General features: G+C 36.6%; 1 protein-coding gene across 3 annotated transcripts; it reads right to left on the bottom strand.

The window, feature by feature from the left end:
• Positions 1-7,623: 7,623 nt before the first annotated feature.
• On the bottom strand, positions 7,624-11,120 carry LOC103407055 (RNA demethylase ALKBH9B-like). 3 transcript variants are annotated; one of them, XR_524695.4, is made up of 7 exons: positions 10,773-11,116; positions 10,027-10,605; positions 9,386-9,471; positions 8,894-9,204; positions 8,686-8,757; positions 8,218-8,584; positions 7,624-8,083 (listed from the first exon to the last, which is right to left on the bottom strand). XR_524695.4 is itself a non-coding variant. In XM_008346011.4 (6 exons), the coding sequence occupies exons 1-6, from the start codon at positions 10,963-10,965 to the stop codon at positions 8,284-8,286; spliced, it is 1,542 nt and encodes a 513-aa protein (XP_008344233.3). In that variant the 5' UTR covers positions 10,966-11,120; the 3' UTR covers positions 7,624-8,283. The 3 variants fall into 3 exon arrangements, 2 of the variants coding, with proteins under 2 accessions (XP_008344233.3, XP_028949728.2); XM_008346011.4 differs by having other exon boundaries at positions 7,624-8,584; positions 10,773-11,120; XM_029093895.2 differs by lacking the exons at positions 7,624-8,083; positions 8,218-8,584 and having other exon boundaries at positions 8,682-8,757; positions 10,773-11,098.
• Between the last annotated feature and the right edge of the window lie 4,338 nt (positions 11,121-15,458).

Here is a 15,458-nt window from a genome sequence, read left to right as displayed (position 1 = left end):
TACAAGAGGGTGCCATAACGGGTACATATTCTTTACTGACCAATTCCTTAATTTAGAGAGCACAACCAACAAATGAAATAAACCACTACACGGCTTCTACAAACACGAAGAGCAAACAGTAAAAATCTAATGCAAAGACAGTAGGCACAACAGATGTGACACCGAATGCCAACCTGTTGAGCAATGTATAGTTAGAGAATGCTCAACCCGAACCTGAAACGCTCGTAACGTAAAAGCATTGTTAACGGGTGAACCGTTGACGAAAACTTGATCTTAATACTAATCTATGATTTTGACTTTTATACTTTTTAAGAACAAAACAAAGTATCACAATAATACTTCACAGTACATAATACATCCCAATAGATTCTTCAAATAAGAGGTCCAATACAAGAAATACATAAATACATCTTGAACATGCATGTCATTACAAGAAAATTTTTAGGGAAAATTAGGTTCACATCCTTCTTTTTGTTACTCCATTGATTAAAATCCTATTTATTTTCAATTTTTGATCAAGGTCCTTGGGTATTAATAACATCATTAATTATTTGAATAATAAAATATTTTTAGTTTTAAATATATTCCTTTAGTGTTAAAAATGTTACAATTAGTATATTTATATTTATGGCTAAATTTTTTATCATATATTTTTATTTTTAGTTTGTACCAATTTTAATTTGCAAATATTTTTTAATTTGTACCAATTTTCTTTTCATTTTTAATTTGTACCCATATATTAGTTTCTTTTTGTGCCCATATTTTTTAAAGTTTTATTTGTGTTTGTACCCATTTGTATACCATTACGTGACATTGTATATTTAATCAATGATAGAAAAATTACATATGGTATATTTATGTTTTATGCCTAAACTTTGTATCATATATTTATATTTTTAGTTTGTACCCACTTTTAATTTGCAACATTTTTTTTTTAAATTTGTAGTATTTTCTTTTTAGTTTTATTTTGTACCCATTTATTAATTTCTTTTAGCACCTATATTATATTTTTAAAAATTCATTTGTACTCATAATTTTTAATCTTTTATTTGTACCCTAATTTATTTATAATGTACCCATTCTTCTTTATTAATGTACCACTTTGTTATATGTGAAATGTACCAATTTTTTTAACACTATGGATACATTCTTTTGCCATTTATTATTTCTTATTTTTACATAGTTTTTATCCATTTATTCAATTAAAATGTTTGAATTTTTTTATTATAACCGTGTCTAATAGTATTATAATGAGGGATTTTAAATTTATAGGATTATAAACCTCAGAAAATATCAAACAATTAATGTCAAAACTATAAAAATATAAATATTAATAGTAATATAATGATGTGTACAAAGTCAAGGGACCTTGATCAAACTTTGAATACTATTAAGGTTTTAATCAAAGAATGTTAAGGATTAGGGGCTGCAATCAAATTATCCCTTTTAAAAACAAGTCCGAGGCTAAAAATAATGTTCGCCTCATCTTTCAACAACCAAAGCATTCTTTGATTATCTCTTCAATGTATCTTTAGTTGTGTGGAGCATGAAAAAGGAAGAGGGAGTCTGAATCATCATCTAGATTTAAATTTAGTTGCCTATGAAATTACTATAAAAGAATCTTTCACAAACCCCAGGTTTTTATTAGGGGTGTGCAAAATACCATCGAAACTAAAAATGTTGTCAATTTAACATATATATTAATCTTCTTTTAGAAATATTATCAAAATTCATCATGTGTTGCGTATGCGAGCACTTTTCCATGTGTTTTTCACCACTCAACAATGACGCACCAGATGACTTAAGAGTAAGAATTTTTTGTTAGTTTTGACCTGAACCCAACTGTTATATATCTTGGCTCTTGTACTGAGTGGGTACAACTGTTATCAACCCGAACCGATACACTTCAACTAAACAACGCAATTTTTTGTGCGAATTCGTGTCTTGTTAACTGTTCAGGTACAATCTTGCTATTTCTATGGATAATTGAAGATGTGCCTGGTTATGCAAAATTTAACTTATTTTTTAAAAGCATAAACCCTAGAATGAAAATTATGTACATATCACTAACCTGCTGTTTGCAAATTTTTTTCGTGGTTGCACAGTTTGAAGTATTTTGCTCACTCTGATCATTTGGTTTAGTAAGGAAAAATGATCTACTTGGATGAGATCCTAATTCGTTGCATATACTTTTGGTCACGAAAACAAGGTATAGGGGGCGACACAATATTTGGGGGTCTCTTGTAGTGCCTATTGTTGGAAAATTACGTGTGTGACTGAGTTCAAATCTCATGAAGCACAATCAAATAAAACAAACTTAGTAATGTTGTAGAAAACACGATAAGTCAAAAATTATACTTCATAGCTCTAACATAATAACTTATTGAACAAAATTAACCAACTAGAATTTAATCATGCAAACACTAAAAACGTTACTGTTATAAACATACCTTAACTATGAAAGAAACCTTATTAATTAAAAGAGTGTTGCACAAGCACAAGTGTATGAAGTGATGATCCTATTTCTGTGCAGAGATGGAGGGAGAGATGAGAGATGCGGATGATAGAACAAATATCAAGGAGTAAAGTGCAAAAGAAAGAAAGAATTCAGTGGTGTCATCATGTCTGTATAGTCCTTTATGCTACGGAGCACGCGTTTCAAAATAAATGCCAAAGCATTAAGTATGGTGTGTGTCATGGTTTTGGGAGCTCTCTCATGCATGCATGCATGTCTCAGTCTCTAGGATCATCATCAAAAGCTTCATCATTCTTTGCCACTGCCGCTTTGTTTCTACCTTCCTCTCTCTATAATTCTCACATGCACACGCAATCTACCACACTCTATATGATATGAACCCTAACCCCAAGTGGGTTTTATATCCTAATAAATAATTCATATCAATATTCCTCTTTAATCCCATGCATCTTTGCTTTGCAAACAAGAGACTAACCCTAATCCCATAAACCTCAACTGGTTTTATGTGAATTAATAGCCTAATTCAGTAGACCTATAACCCTAATGCCATAAACCTTAAACATGTACCCTACCCACCCTCACCAACCCTAGTGGCTTTCATTAACATTCTTGTCTGAGCTAGCAAGAACTTGTACGCGTTAATAGTCACCTTGGCAGAGATCGAACCCTAAATCTATATATTGCTAACTTATGGGAACTTGTATTGATATTAACACGACTATGAGATCATTAAAGACCAACAGAAAATTAAGGAGGCAGTTGCATCTCTCTTTTTTTTTTCATTGGATAACTATTTTAATCTTATCATTCATTCTCACGTTATTAGAAAGTTTTCAATACTTTACTACCCAACAAGAAGAAACTCTACATCTTTCTCCTTGCTAAACTTTTGGCCAAATGGAAGCATTATTTTTACACTAAACTTGTACGTGTTTATAGTTATATTGATAGAAATCGAACCCTTAATCTATCACATTGCTAACCTATGAGAGCTTGTATTGATGTTAGTACTGCATCTTCTCACTAGGTTAAACTTGTTCATGCTAATCGTATGTTATTTAAAAAGTCCAATACTTTACAAACCAACAAGAAGCAAGTTTACATATTTTATTTTTTACACACAACTTTTCTTTTTTGATGAATTTTACACAAAATTTTGGCCAAATTGAAGCATTCTTTCTTGAATTCAGCCAGTCCCATTCCCTTTCTCAGTAATCCTGACTGACGTTGTACATGCCTATCTCTCTTCGTCCTCCGTCTCTCTCACATTTCAATTTTTACAGATTGCATAATATGTTTGATTTTGACAATAATATCATCATGAGATTTCCTTTCCTTATCATGCATTTACATGCAGGGTTTAGGAATCTGAGAGCCTCTCTCTCTCTCTGTCTCTCTCTCCGATTAGCCAAAAGCCAATAGGAGGAGGAGTGTAGAGGGATGAGGGTTTTTGTTCCCTTGTCCAAATAGTCAGTCTTGCAATTCTTTGATGATCAACTTTTAGACTTGATTTACCAGTGAAGTTGTATATCTGTCCCCCTTGTTATCCAAAATTCTGAACTGCTTACCTAATAATTGACTGGCCTTAGTGTGCTGTGCATAGCCGCTGTGAGTACACTCCCCTTTCTTTCGGGTAATCATCTTCGGATGTTATTTTCTTCCCATATCTCTCTCAAGATACATCTCAATAATATCACCCCAGATCTCTCTCTCTCTCTCTCTCTCTCTAGACTGCTATAGTAAGTAGTCTCATTCTCTTTTTGGTTCTTTTTTAAAGTCTAAGACAAAGACTTGCAACTACAGTTCTAGACTAAACCCTAGCCACAAGTTTCTCTCTTAATTCATGTTCTTGTCCTTGAAATATTCATTCATAATAAGGATCCATATATATACCAAAATTGTATTGTACTCCGGTCTAAGTATCTGAAGAATGGAGATTTAGATATATAGTTAATAATCCAACAGTCAAGATTCAAACAAATATAGACGTTTGTAGATGTATACACACACTATAAAATCCTATACAAATAAGTGTAATAGTGCATTTCATTTTAAATACCTTTTTTTTTTTAACTATGTTGAATATATGCAAGCCAAGAAACTTGCTTAGAATAGTTAGAATCTCTCACATATCATATGAATGCTATTTGCCTAGTAGCTGCCTGGCTAGGTACACAGGCTGCTACTGCATGCTAGAGCTTCTGAAGTTTGATGGCAGCTGAGCGCAGTTTACCTTTTCATGTGGTTTAATATGCTTTGTTTCTACAGCACACTAGGGTAGTAGGGATGGGACCATGAAAGCTAGCTAGAGTGGACCCCCACGCATATATAATTCATTTGGCATGTAAATTGAGTATTTGTGGTTTTATTGGACCACACCATCAGCCACTGTTGCGTTCAAACCTCTCTGTGTTGAGGTGTTTTCAATTTTCTTTTTTTTTTATTGAGAAATAAATACACAGTAGTATACTTATTTATTCTTTAATTTATTCGATTTAACTGAAAATTAAAAGAAATATGTGAAAAAATAAATGAAGTACGTGGATAGCCCATTTTTAATATAAAGAAAATTAATGAAAATAACTTGAAAACTTTAAGTTTTAATGATAATGACAAAATAAAGGGTAAAATGAATAGTATCATGTTTGACTTTTTAGTGTAAAAATATGGTTTTTCGTTAAAATAAACAGTACCGTAAGCTTTTAATTAAAACTTTCATAGAGTTAACTCTAAATGGTAGGAGGAGGACCAGAAATCTCAAAGTTAGAACTTGAGTCCCAGTTGATCGAGGAAAAACGAAAGAGTAGAATTAATGCCATATAGATTTTGTGGGGTAAATGTGCTAGATCTAACCTAACATACAATCAAATCATATCAAATCATATCATATCATATGTATGTACTATTAATGTATACAATCCTCAAATATATAAGGTTGAATATACACCTTGACTCGAGCCATATTATGGTAGGGTGAAAAGCTACATAAATCCCATGATTAGTGATATTTTACTTTGTTGGAGGATGTCATGAGTTAAAATTACATTGATGACATTTGTTAATAATTTGTTTTAAAAAACAAAAACCATCTATGCACAGAATGTTTGGAAACAACTATAACGCGATATTTTTTTTTTGTCAAAAAATAGATTTTGTTAGATTGGATGTTAAATTAGTCACCTAAACAATTTGAATTCATGTCATCATGCAAAGATTCAACGCATTTTCACTACTGTAATAAAAAAAACTATTTGCATAAGGCAATAGTACTTGAGTAGTAATATAAACGCCAATTTTTATGACAGTAAATGCAGTGTTTTACGTGATTAATATTATAAAAGATAGTACATGCGTGTATTTTCAAAAAGAATGAAAAAGAAGCAGGATATGTAAAATGAGGGATTGGTTGAAAATATGAGACAAAGTGAAAGACCAATAAAAAAAGTCTCATTAGTATCAAATCTGTTATTTAGGGGTGGGCACGGTTTGGTTCGGTGTGGTTTTGAAGCCAAAACCGAAATGAAACCAAACCGTTTGATTCTGTTCGGTACGGTTTCAAACGGTTTCGGTTTGATTTTTAAGAAAAAATGTACAATTTGCAATTTAACATATTAATAAGTATTTCCCATTAGCAATAGGAAAAAGACATTTATTATATAAACAATTAGCATGTTGCATGCAGTTGTGATGTTAAAATATGTTTGTGCAACAAAGGGTGTCCCGTACAAGGTATAACATAAAACAAGTTGAATAACTTTGAATTCATTAAACATGAGCGAAACTTTCATACTAGAATATGTGATATCATGCTTCAAATGAGTGGACTTCATTAGATCATTGTTCGACTCTTGATAACAAGATTAGTCCACCCTTGTACATATATGTGTGTATGTGTGATGGTATAAAATAACAAAGGTCCTTCAAGTTAATGAACGAAAGAAAGTGATGAATGATGATATTCTAGTTTGGTTGTGTCCATACTAAGTGCATGGATTCTAACAAATAACCAATTAAAACATGAAATTTAATATGGACATTTAATTAAATGTTTATTAATATTTGCAGTGTGGTTCGGTTTCGATGCGGTTTTCAAAAGCCAAAACCGAAACCAAACCGTTTTCTATGTTGCGGTTCGGTTTCAAAACCGAAACCGTTCCAAAACCACAAAACCAAACCGTTCGGTGCGGTTCGATTTGGTTCGTGTTTCGGTTTCGGTTTTCGGTTCTAAGTGCCCACCGCTACTATTATTTAAGATGGAAAAGAGGATAAATGGGTATATTTAATAGAAAAGGATCCTCGTCGGATCTTTTTTCTAGGGATCCTATGGATCCCGTGATCGTGACTGTTCATCGTATATCGTACGGTCAGAAATTATTTCAAAATTTAAAATTTAATATGAATAGTACCTAACGAAAACTGACCGCACGATGTACGATGAACGGTCACGATCACAGAATCCCTAGTATCCCCAAAAAAATGATCCGACGAGGATCCTTTTCCATATTTAATATTCTGTTAATGGTTGACAAGAAGAAGAGATTTTTTAGTGTGCGGAAATACAGCTCGGTATACAAGGAGAGATTATTGAGAAACTTGAAGAAAAATATTTCAACTTGTATTATGATACTTGTGTACTAGACTGTGTTCCCAGCATACTGAAAAATTTCTCACAGGAAGAGTTTTCTTGCGTATAGATAAACACATTGCAACCTTATTTATTCACAACAAAAAGGAGTTAGCCACATTAGTTAGTAACCAGATGCAAGTTTTTGTTGGATGCAAAATTTGGTGCAAGTTAGTGTCTTTAGTATCCGTAAAATTTTCTTTTTAATAAAATTCTGAGAGTTAAACACTTGAAACTAGTCACCATAGCTCCTCCCATATATTTCCAAGTAACGACTTTTTTAGAATGTTAATAACAACTCGTCAAATTATTTGCACCATGTTGTAATGGAGATGAGAACCCGAAATCATGGCCGAAGGGAGTAAGAAATATGAATAAGGGCATTCCTTGTAAATGTAGAGTCAGAAAGCAAAAGAATTGAAAGTACAAAAGAGAAGCAGAATAAACTCCCCCGACTGCTATCTCTAGTTGTACAAATTTACTAGACCAACAGCGTCTGCAACGAAAAGAGAGAAGGAAAAAGTAAATCAACACCGATACTGTGTTCTTATTCCAACAAGTACCAATTTACCAATCTGCATTTCATTCTCATCTCAACAACGCAAATATACGGCTGAAACCGGCCAGAAATTCTAGACGTTCAAATACTAGTACACTTGAGCATGCATAAAGAAATCCGGTTCACAAACGTAAAACCGAGGAAGGATACAAACAACTGATTCCTCCAATCATTAAACAATACCACACTCAATAGATTGCAATCCAATTACTGGGATATATGAGCAGCAATGTGCTACAACCAACAAGCTTCAAGTTGGTTTATCCACTATATAGGACAACTCACCCATATGCTTTTCACTCACAAAGCCGCTACGCGATAAGCCTTATAAGCTATGGAAAAACAATCCCAAGAGAACTGTGGTGGCATTCCAGCAAGTTGCATTTATGTCCACTGCCTTCGCCGCATGAGTCTGAACTTCCATCTATACTCAAACAGGCATATTGCTTTTGTTAAAGATAAACCAAAGCATAGTTGACATGCCTAAAGTAGATGTAGAAAGATACAAATCCAATCAATATGCTTCCTATATCTCTTTCAGAAATTAAGTGCAAGAACCTTGACGAAAGGTTGGAAGGGGCCAACGGCAACACTTGTACTGGCAATGAAGTTAGCCATCATCAGCTAGCTCTCAAAATTCACATTGGCCCTTCCCCGGTTCCACCTATTTCCGGATCCACGTCGACTCCATCCAGAGTCGCGGGGCGCTGAGTGGAACTCACGTCTGTCAGCAGATCCCCTAATTTCGGAGTTACCCGCTCTTCTAATTGGCTGCCTCCTCATTCCACGTTCGCTCCTAGGTGAATTTAATGTAGTTTTCTTGTCCTGTTCAAAGGATAGTGGTTGAATATCCTGTAGATCAGGTTCTGGAACATAACCATTCGGCCGTTTGGTTTCATCCATTCTTCTAAATGTGATTGATATCCTACGATATACAAAAACGAGCAGGTAAATATCCTGAAGACAAATAATTAATACAAGCAACCACAAAAAGACAAAATTATATTGCAGAGTTTTAACTCTTACCGTTTTGTAGGTACTGCAGGCACACAATGCTTAGCTACATCAGCCCCCTTTCCGTTTAAAACCAGAACAGATCTGCATGGAAAAATGCTGACTATTAAGTAAAAAGGTTGATGCATATATCAAAATACATAGATGTAATGACAAACAATAGGTAGAATCTAAACAAGGGCAGAGAATGTGCAAGGACAAATCTGGATGGCATACTTACCCAACTGGCAAGGGAATGGCAAATGAACCTTCAAACTCGCCAGGACCAATGATCTTTAAGTTTGACCCAAAAACTATGTTGCACTCACTAAGAAAAGACACGGTGCAGAAAGGTCGAACAAAATCATGGTTGTCAATATGCGGAGGTATACAGTCCCCTTCATCATATACATTGACGATGCAACTATCAGGTACACAGGTCGGGGGAAGCACATGCCATTTTACCAGCCTCCTAATGATCACCTTGAAAAGATGAGGTATGGGATCGACAACTTCATTGCGGAGGATACCAGGTGGATTACCATACTTATCCTGCAACCAACATAGCACAACAGATGCAAGTGCAACACATTAAAATCAGTAGGACATATTGTTCCTTTGAGCAAAGTTCAGAAATTATGCCCACTAGAATAATAATGTAGCTGATTTCTACCAAATGTTAGTCAAATAATAAATTGAAATTAAATATAAATGCCATAGCGAAAAGGCATACCACTACATAATTGTAGCAACAGCCAAACTGAATGGTTACTCGTCCCTTGCCCCTCATCCACTTTTGAGGTGCTGTATACGTACGTGCTGCAAGAATTCCAGAATAGGTTATCCAAAGTGGTATAAAGTATAATACCTATCCTAATAAGAAATAAATAAACATCAATACAATAGAATGCAACTAGAAAATCCAAAAACACTTTAGTAAGTTCCATGTAACAGAATTAACTCACATAAAAACAAGTTTGAGCTAAATAATAGATTTTGGATATTTTCAGTATAATAAAATATAACTTACAACTGAACAAGAAAAGAAAGGGGGAATCTTAAAGTTGGCACATACATACCACTGAAAAGTTCTTTGGCAACTTACAACTAAACCGATTACAAAATAAATCTTGAGGAACACAACAGATGTAAATTCATAAAAGAAAACCAAACACATTATGTGCATTCTGGACAATTTACATTCTAGCTAGGCAATAAAAGGGTTACCATAAAGCCTATGTATCAAGTCATCGTAAATAGATAAACATGTTATTGGAAACATTACAGAGATATATACCTCATGTATGTAAACAAGAATAATTATCAACACGAAGATCCAGCACCGTAATGGCATTCCGAAAGCAAAGAACTAACCTTTTAATTCACCCTTCCTGCCCATCTCTTGAAGCTCATAAACACAATCAACAATCCTCTTCTGTTCCGCTGCACTGAAGATACCGGTGTGGAGCACAAGTCCGTCGAGAATGTTAACCAATTTCCCATTAACCCTCTCCAAACACATATATTCTTTCTTCCTCTTAACATTCATGAACCTAAAGTGTTCCCTCTGCTCCCTAGACAATGAAGACTTTGTAATCCTCAACTCTCCAGTCGTGTCGTTCACATTCACCACCCGCTTATTCAATTCGCGCTCTTCCTCTTCCTCCTCTTCCTCTTCCTCCAGTTCATCTTCCTGTGCCATATCGGCCCATGACATCCGAGGGCTTGGAGTCTCTAATAAGGGGGATTCAGGACACAATCCACTTTTAGAAGATTCAGGGTCGGGCTCCGATAGCCCCTGAGCTCCGTCTTTCCAACCTAGTGAACTTGTGTCATCCTCATGATTATCTTCACCAATATCATTATCACTACCCACCTGCAACTCCTTGCTCTCCAGTTTCAAATCACTCGAATTCTCATCCGGGTTGACAGGTATCGAATCGCCTCCAAGTTCTACAATTCCCAAATCACAAAATCCCAATAAGGGTATGCCGAAACACAAATTCAAAATTCAATTTATCTGTGTACAGTACAGCATAAAGATAGAGACTTTTACTTTCTACACACTTTCCAGCCCTAAATTTTCCCAGGAAACAAACAGAAAATGAAAGAATTCGTACCTGGGCCGAGAGAGCGGACGCGATCGGTGAGTTTGGCGGAACAGTGCTGGCAAAGATCCCTGGTGAGAAAGGGGAGCCAGGTGGAGAGAAACTCCGAGGCGATTTGGAGCTCCGAGGGCTGATAACGGACGAGGACCGGGTCGACCGGTTCGACCGGTTCGACCCGGTTGTTATCGGAGGTGTCGTCAGTCATGAATTGGTGGGGCCGGGCTGTTCCGGCGAGTTGACTCGGTGAGTGGATGTTTTTGCTTGGAGTTTATTTTTTCTGATGGATTTTTGCTTGGAGTTAAAGACAGACAGACGGGGGATGTATAGCGGGTTGGACAAAACCTTTTATTTTTTGTGACTATAAAACCTTCGGCAAGGGGTAGTAATTATGGAGATGGTGGAGGGGTAATTTTGGTTTTTGAATGGGTGGTGGATGCATCCGGGTAGGATTTAGAATTTGAAATCCTCTGTGAGAATGTGGACATCTGGCAGGCCCAATGATCGGTGTTTGACCCAACCTCTTCAGTTGAGCTAGAAGAAAAGCGTGCCCACCTTGTCCATCGATTTCGTTAGATTTGTTTGCATTGATTATCTTCTAATGTATTTAATCTATTAATTAGGAAAAAATAGATATGTAGAAGAAAATTACATGAGAAACTCATTCGTGTTGTAGTCTATTTTATCTGACAAGGAGAAGGAGGCCGACGACAAGGGTAGAGAGAGAGGAGAGATGTGCTTGTAGAATCGTAGGGAATTGTGTATTGAAGATGTGTTATGCCCCCACGTAGTGCCTTTATTTATAGTAGTAAAAGGAGAGAAGAAATCCTTCATCCCTATGGAATACAAGTCCATATAGGAAAGAATAACTAGAACCAAATCAAATCTAGGATTTACACAATCACACATAAACTAGGAAAGTTCACAACACTCCCCCTTGAGTGTGTAAATACTCAAGGTAGATTCAGCATCATGCAGAAAGTCGACTTGTCGACACTGATTCTGGGAACAACGCTTATTCTCAATAAGGTAGGAACTTGCATAAAGTAGTAAGTCTCACTAAAAAACCCTAAGGCCATGGTAAAAACCCAAGTAAGGACAAAATCCATAATCTAAGGAAAAATGCGTGAGTAATGCAAAGTCAAAAGAAACATTTACAGGACGTCATTGGGGATATGATCAACCTAAGGTGAGTGCCTCGTTGAAACCTAGTTAGGTATCAAAAATCAAGTGGGAAAAATGCTCTTAATCATAGGGAAAAAGAGTACATTAAGATCAAGCAAGTATTCTTCAGGATACTCCTCCTGAGTTTGACATAATTCTAAAGAGAAATTGCAATGTTACAACTCAGAAAGTTTACGCATACCAATTCCTTGAACAAGCTTTTGAAACGTCTCATTCGATAGTGATTTGGTGAAGAGGTCAGCCAGATTGTCTTGTGAACGGATTTGCGTGACTTTAATCTTCTGATGCTCTTGTTGTTGATGTGAAAAGAAGAACTTCAGCGCAATGTGCTTAGTATTGTCTCCTTTGATGTAACCATTTTTGAGTTGTTTGATGCATGTTGTGTTGTCCTCAAAGATCGTCGTAGGCACATCTACGGCGGGGTAGAGATCGGATGAGCTTTGAATATGGCCCATAACTGCTTTCAACCAAAAGCATTCTCGAGTTGCTTCATGTAAGGTAAGAATTTTAGCATGGTTAGACAAAGTGGCAACTAAGGTCTGTTTAGTTGACCTCCAAGAAATTGCGGTGCCTCCAACGGTAAAGACATAACCTATTTAAGAACATGCTTTGTGCGGATTAGATAAGTATCCTGCGTCGGCATAACCAACAAGGCGAGAATCAACTCGAGAAGCAAAGGGTGAGGCATCACTCGAGGATCCGTAGGGATATAACAATCCCAAATCCGTAATACCCTTAAGGTAACAGAAAGTCTTTCACACCAGTCCAGTGTATGCGTGTTGGTGCATTACTGTATCTTGCCAAAAGATCAACAACAAATGAGATGTCGGATCTAGTGTATTGAGCTAAGTACAATAAAGTGTCTATCGCACTTAGAAGAAACTTCAGGCTCCAAAATCTCTTCATCATCCTCATTCGGACGGAAATGATCTCGTTTTGCATCTAACGATCAAACGACCACATGAGTACTCGAAAGCTTTGTTTTATCCTCGTTAAAGCGGCGCAACACCTTTTAGGTATAGTTTGTTTGATGTACTAAGATTCCATCTGAACGGTGCTATATCTCGAGATCGAGACAATATCGAGTCTTACCTAGATTTTTCATCTCAAATTCCGACTTCATGTGCACGGCAGTTCTCACGAGCTCTTCAGGAGTTCTGATAAGGTTCATGTCATCGACATATATTGCAACTATCGCAAAACCGGAATGTGACTTTTTAATGAACACACAAGGGCATAGTTTGTTGTTCACATATCCTTGACTAATCAAATACTCACTAAGATGGTTATACCACATTCTTCCGGATTATTTTAAACCGTAAAATGAACGCCTCAGCCGAATTGAGAGCGTGTTCTGGGGTTTGGAAATATTTGAACCAGTTAATGTAAGTCATTCGGGAACTTTCATATAGATTTCCGTATCAAGATCCCCATAGAGATATGCAGTTACTACGTCCATCAGCTGCATACTCAGTTTTTTGGAAACTACAAAATTGATAAGGTAGCGAATAGTAATCACATCCATAACGGGGTGAATAAGTTTCTTCATAGTCAATCTCGGGGCGTTACAAGAAGCCTTGTGCAACAAGATGAGCTTTGTAACACATAATTTCATTCTTATCATTACGCTTCCGAACAAAAACCCATTTGTAGCCAACGGGCTTCACATGTGGAGGAGTAGGAGCTACAGGTCTAAACACCTTACGTTTCGCAAACGAATTGAGTTCGACTTGGATTGCTTATTTCCAGTTTGACAAATCAGTTCTACATCGACATTCATCAACGAAACAAGGTTCAATGTCATTGCTCAACATGATCTCAATAGCTACTGCATATGCTAATGCATCGTCGACAATCATCTCATTTCTAGACCACACATCATTTAAGCTAGCATAATATACCGAAATCTCATGATTCTCGAGAGGAGGATTCGTCTCTTCAAGGATGCTTCCGTAATCTAGAATTTCCTCATGAGTTGGATAAAATGAGTAAGCAACAGTCAGATTCACGATAGGCTCTTCAGAAGCATGTGTCGTGGGTTTCCTCTTTCGGGAACGTGAATCCTTTAAACCAAGAGGTCTGCCACGCTTTTGTGTAAAGGCAGATGATTGGCTAGTCGCTAATGTACGTGGATCACCAAGATTATCATCTTGGGCCTCTAGGAGGAAAGTTCGTCATACATTTGGTACATCCATCTTTACAGGTACATTCGCAACTGGAATATGTGATCTTATCACGCGCGTTAGATCGGTGAAAACATCTGGCATACTCTGAGCTATGCTCTAAAGATCTAATATATGCTGCACTTCAGTTTCAGACTGAGTAGTGCGAGGATCTAAATGAGACAAAGTTGGAGTCGTCCACGATAATTCGTGTTGTTCTTCAGGAACGTTGACGTTCTTATCTCTTTTTAATAAGGGGTAAACAGATCGCCTATTAAAGGTTCTAATTAACAAATAATCGAAGGAGAATCATATCCAACATAGATTTCCATTCTTCGCTGAAGCCCTATTTTTGTACGGAATGGCAGCGAAATCGACACATAAATTACACAACCAAAAACGCGTAGATGAGATATGTCGAGTTTGTATCTGGTAACCAACTAAAAGGCGCTATATGGTTGGGTCGCAACAGGCCTTAAGCCAACCAACATGGCTGCATGCAATATTGCATGGCCCCAAGCAGTGATCGGGAACTTGGTACTTATGACCAACGATCGAGCAATCATTTGTAATCTTTTAATGAATGCCTCTGCCAGGTCATTATGGGTGTGAACATGAGGTATTGGATGTTCAACTTCAACCCCAACCGACATGTAATAGTCATCAAAAGTTTTAGATGTGAATTTTCCAGGATTATCCAATCGAATATATTTGATTGGATAGTCGGGGTGGTGAGCCCTGAGCTTGATAACCTGAGCCAACAGTTTGGGGAATGCAGTGTTCCTTGTGGACAACAAGCATACGTGTGACCAACATATGGAAGCATCAACCAAAACCATAAAATATCTGAATGGTCCACATGGAGGGTGAATCAATCCACAAATGTCCCCCTGAATCCATTGTAGAAAAATTTGAGGATTCGAACTAATCTTGTCATAAGAAGGCTAAGTAATAAGTTTTCCCAATAGAACATGTTTGACATGTGATTCCTTGAATTGAACATAAGCTTCGGGTTAGTGGATGCATGTGTAATGGTTTAAGAATACAGCGCATCGCTATTCATCCAGGATGTCCCAAACGGTCATGCCAAAGTGTAATTTCGTGCATAGTCCCAGAGGTAGGGCCAGCCACATAGTGGCATTCTATGGGGCGTATGGTCGTAGTATACAGACCACTTGGGATACGCTCTATCTTCTCTAGAATACGCATCTGGCCATATTCATAAGAAGTTATGCATAAAAATTCAACTTCGTTTTCTACGTGGGTATCATCGTGGTAATTGTTATCTGTAATGTCTTTAAAGCTCAACGACGTTCTTCCGGAACGTGGAGAATAAAGAGCCTCATCAATGGTC

Source organism: Malus domestica, chromosome 15, assembly GCF_042453785.1.
Source record: "Malus domestica chromosome 15, GDT2T_hap1".
NCBI lineage: Eukaryota > Viridiplantae > Streptophyta > Magnoliopsida > Rosales > Rosaceae > Malus > Malus domestica.
Note: the sequence above shows the minus strand (reverse complement) of the source record. Positions and strands in the feature narration are given on the sequence as shown.